The sequence below is a fragment of the Crocuta crocuta genome, unplaced genomic scaffold (genome assembly GCF_008692635.1).
Source record: "Crocuta crocuta isolate KB4526 unplaced genomic scaffold, BGI_CrCroc_1.0 scaffold729, whole genome shotgun sequence".
Classification (NCBI taxonomy): Eukaryota; Metazoa; Chordata; class Mammalia; order Carnivora; family Hyaenidae; genus Crocuta; species Crocuta crocuta.
In genome coordinates, this window is record NW_027528876.1 from 344,906 (window position 1) to 349,557 (window position 4,652).

At 66.7% G+C, this 4,652-nt stretch overlaps 1 protein-coding gene across 1 annotated transcript in view; it reads left to right on the forward strand.

The window, feature by feature from the left end:
• CRIP2 (cysteine rich protein 2) overlaps nt 1-931 on the forward strand; it is a 1,693-nt gene extending 762 nt beyond the window's left edge. The window contains exons 4-5 of the mRNA XM_077756758.1: nt 253-310; nt 389-931. Coding sequence (XP_077612884.1) covers nt 253-310; nt 389-456 — 126 coding nt within the window. The 3' untranslated portion in view covers nt 457-931. The remainder of the gene's footprint in view (nt 1-252; nt 311-388) is intronic.
• The last annotated feature ends 3,721 nt before the right edge of the window (nt 932-4,652 follow it).

Here is a 4,652-nt window from a genome sequence, read left to right on the forward strand (position 1 = left end):
TGCTGCCCAGGCTGGCCTGGGGGTGGGGGGTAGCTGTGGGTGCTGCGGTGGGTGCTGCCCCCTGGTGGGCGGAGTGGAGGCCTGCAGGTGCACACATGGCCTCGCACTGTGTCCCCTCACCTCTGCATCAGCTGAGTGGAGCTGGGCATGGCTTTGGGGTCCTTGAAGGCTGTAAGGCAGGGCGGCCAGGTGGACGAGGAGTGTGGGGGGAAGACCTCGGGAGTCTCAGCACTGTGCCTGTTCTGCCCCCAGCACGATGGCCAGCCCTACTGCCACAAGCCCTGCTATGGGATACTCTTTGGACCCAAGGGTGAGTGCGCCAGGAGGGCTGGGATTGGGGTGCCCTCCTGCCCGCTCTTCCCCACGACCTTGTCACCTTTTTCTGCAGGAGTGAATACTGGTGCGGTGGGCAGCTACATCTACGACAGAGACCCAGAGGGCAAAGTTCAACCCTAGGGCTGCCGCTGGTCCAGGGAGCCGGGCCTCTGCTGGCCCCGCTCCAGAGCCCACTGCTTGGCCCTGGGGGGGAGAGCGACCAGCCGTCCAGCCCCCCCTGCACGTCTGGGGCCCGAGTGTTGTGGGGGAGGAGGCCTGCCTGCCCCTCCCTGTTTCTCTGGGTGTGTCTGCCCATGACCCTCTTTTATGTCCACGTGGCTCCACATGGCCCTGTGTGTCTCCCGGCCCTGGGGGGGGTCTAAGGCGGGCATCCCGCTCCCCCTCCCGCGGCCCCGGCCTGCCTCACAGTGTTACTTCTGCGCCGTGTCGGCCCAGCCACGCTCTACACGGCGTCCCCAGGGCGGACCCAGGGCTTCCCTGCCAGGAGCCCTCCGCCCATCACCCTCACTGCCCTGCAGCGCTTGCCTGACACCCTCACACGGCTCATACTTAACTGCTGAGTCTTGCTGTCAATAAAGGTTTGAAGATCGGGGGACCCTGTGTGCCTCAGGACGCCTGTGGGCTGGCTTCTGATGGGGGCGGGGTCCTGTTCCCAAGGCTGGTGGGGGCTGGTGGGAGGCAGGCAGCTCCGTTTTGACCTGTGATGCCAGCCCCGGGGTGGAAAAGGCGGCTGACACGGGCCAGACCAGCTGGAGGTGGAGCATGGGAAGCATCCTGGGTTTGGGGTCCTGGTCCCCAGAAACGTCAGCAGTGGGCACTAGAGCCAGAAGATGCCCGGGTCCATCGGGGCGGGGTTGGCCTTGGGACTGAGAGCCAAGGGCATGGCACGTGGAGGGAGGGGCAGGTGACTGGGGGACGGTCCTCGGCAGGAGTGCGGGGCCTGAGGGGTCGGCAGAAGCAAGGCGGGCCTTCAGGTCGGGGCCCAGAAGTACAGTGGGCTTGGACGGGGAAGGGGTGTGGTCAGCCTTAGTGGGGGCCAAGAGACAGAACCGGGGCAGCCTGAAGGTCAGGCCTGAGGGCCTGAGTCCCCCTGTTCAGGTGCCCTGCCCAGCCAGCGTCCCTGTGTCCGGGTCTGCCGTCATAGTCGAGTCACCCCGGCCGCCCCGGGCAGTCCAGTCTCTGCCCTTTGAACCTCGTGGCAGCTGCCAGGAGCCCCCCTCTTCCTTTTCCCACCACTTCTGGGCAGCCCAGCAGAGGGCGCACCTTCTTCTTCTTCTTCTTCTTTTTAAATATTTTTATTTCTAGGAGAGAGAGAGACAGCGTGAGCAGGGGAGGGTCAGAGAGAGAGGGAGTCATAGACTGAAACAGGCTCCAGGCTCTGAGCTGGCAGCCAGCACAGAGCCTGACGCGGGGCCCGAACCCACGAACCGCGAGATCATGACCTAAGCGAAAGTCGGACGCTCAACCGACTAAGCCACCCAGGCGCCCCTGAGGGCGCACCTTCTGTTCCACTCCAGGCTCTGGCGGAAACCGGCCCACCTACCCTGGCCTGCCCCTAGCACCGCCACCCCAGATGCTTTGCCCTGCCTGAAGCCAGGGCATTCTGGGCCCAGGTGCCCTGCACCCCAGGACCAGCTCCCTGAGCCTCAGCCCTTGGCGCAGGGCCCCTCCCCAGCCCTCCCTCCAGTCCACTGGCTCAGACACAGCTGAGCCTGCGTGCCACAGCCATTGTCCTTTGAGCGGCCATCCGTATCCCTGGGGGTGGGTCGGCCGGCTCGGGTGTCCAGCAGTGCCAGGCCGTCCAGTCCCACTGCAGGCGGCAGTGTCTCCTCCCACCTGGCCAGCCCTGGAACGCAGCCAGAATGTGCAGGGCAGGTGGCCTGCGGCGGCTGGAGTGGGGGTGTGTGTGGGAGCAGGTACCCCAGGGGCAGCCAGTGTCCCCGAGGCAGAGCAAGTACGACCTGGGCACTTGGCGCAAGCTTGGCGGAAGGCCCCACCTGCCGCCAGGCTGTGGCTCCATGGCTGGAGGGGTCCTTTGGGGGGAGAATCCAGACTTTCTGAGCGGCACACGCCCCCCTCCCTGCGATGTCAGATGGGAAATTCCTGCCCTCTGACGGGGCGGGGAGCCGCGAAGGGCACAGCTTGGGCCCTCCCTCGGGAGACTCCAGTGGAAACTATGTGGGGAGGAGACAGAGTGGGCGGCGTGCCCTTTCCCCAAACCGGGAGCAGAGGGGCCTATAGGTGGCTGAAAGCCCGCTTGGCAGCGCGCGGGCGAGGGTGCAGGGACGGCCTGGGGGAAGGTCGCCCGGCTCCGCCTTGGGGCGAAGTGGCCCCCAGCCCCCGGGGCTGGCCGGGGAGGCGCGCCCCATTTCCTGCGGGTGGAGGATGACGCGCCGCCGTGTTTGTTTCCAAGGGGTTGCCATGGAAACAGGGGCGGTGCCGCCACCAGCGGTCTCCGCGCGCGTCGCTGGGCGCGTCGGTGTGACCGCGGAGCCCCGGCTGCCGGGGCGGCCTCGAAGCCACCAGCTCCAGGAAGCGCCCGAGTCAGGTGCTTCCTCGTGGCCCGCGGTCCCCGACGCTCCCACAAACGCGGGAGGAGGCGGGATCGCGCCCGTGTGCGGGCTGTGCCGCTTCCCCACTTGCCCTCGCCCGACCTCCAGCCCCGCCCCTGGCCGGAGGCGGCCGCAGATGCGCTAACAGCCTCCTTCCGGTCCAGAGCCCGGGGCTGCGTGTGGCGCCCAGGCCTCCTTCACCACCGCCCTCCCCAGCTACACCCCACCTCCTGCCAGTCCAGTCTTCCCGAGTTAGGGAGGGCCAGGCCCCTGCAAGGTGGCTGCCTTCCACCTCTGACCTGGGCCAGCGTGGCCCTGGCTGGTGTCCCCAGGCAGGCGTCCCTGGGGGCCTGCACCTCCCTTTGTCCCCACCTCCCTGAGGTCCAGACCCCAGATTCCCTCATCCTGGACCCCCAGCACCTCTCCCTCCAGGACCTGCCCAGCTTTCCCTGGGTCAGTGACCCCCCAGCATCCGCCCTAGGCAGCTCTTCCCCTGCTGGGGGCTCCCTGAGGACCCCACCCAGCTCAGGCCAGCCTCCCTGCATTTCTTAAGGACTGGCGGAGGGGGCGTGACTCCCTTCTGTCCCTGGGTCCAAGCACCAGCTCACTGGCCACCAGCTGTGGTTCCAGGGGCTGCGTGTCAAGAAATCAGCAAGTGCCGACAACCCTGGCCCTGGGCTGCTGGGGGCTGGGCCAGGTGAAGACTGGCAGGGGACCAGGGCAGCCATGTGTGGGCAGCACATTTTCCCAGGGCTGGGGCGCCCTCCAGCAGTGGGGAGGAGGGGCTCAGCAGGCTGCTGGACCGGTGAGGTTGGAATTTGAGGTGGTTCTGCATCGGCTGTGGCTCCAGGACGTAGATTCTTGGAACAAGGCTCAGCCTCCGGGGGTAAGGGAGGGTCACCTCATCTGTCCAGACCCTTGACCCCAGGCAGGGCTGACTGAGGGAGTTCAAGGTCATATGCGCCCCCCATCATCTCTGCATGCTGCCTCTGCTTCAAGAGAGGAGGACAGGAGCTGCCCTCTCACCTGGTCTGGGGGTTCCTGGGTGGATGCAGCAGAGTCCTGGGAAAGTGCAGCATCCAATCCCTTCTCTTGCCTCAGGCCAAGGAGGGTCCATCGAGGGCCCAGCAGGCCCACTCTGGGGCAGAACCTCAGAGCAGACAGGGGGTCCCGGGGGACAAGCTGCTGAAAATAGGCCCTGGGAATGTCTGACTGTCCATGACTCAGCTGAGCCTGGGGGAGGGGGTGGGGGCAGATGGAGCCAGCAGCTGCCCTGGGGCATTTGGCCCTTCAGCCCTAGGAGGGGACACCCTCCCGTGTGTCCACATCCCTGCTTGTCCACATTGAGGAGGGGGCCTGGAGGTGAGGGCACTGGGTGCCCTCAAGGATGGTGGGGGGGGAAGCCAGAGCAAGTGTCACAGAAAACAGCGGAAGAGAGTGCAGGGGTGCTGTCCAGCTCGAGCTGCAGGACTTTCCCAGTGGGTGAGGGTGGCTGGCCCCGGGAGGGGAGCAGACCCCTCAGGGGTCACTGGCTCTCGGGCGCTTGGAGCCCAGCACTGCTTGGAGGTTCACCTGGGCCCTCTCTGGGATCGGCCTGCGCGGCCACGTCCCTCTTGGCTCCCATCTGGGGCCCCAGCCAAGCCTGGGTGGTGCATAAACAGGCAAGGGCATGGGCGGCGGGGTGAGCAGATGGAGGTGGTCTCAGCCGATGCACCCAGAACCCACAGCTGCCTCCCACAGGTCTCGGGGCTCTGGGGCGCCCTG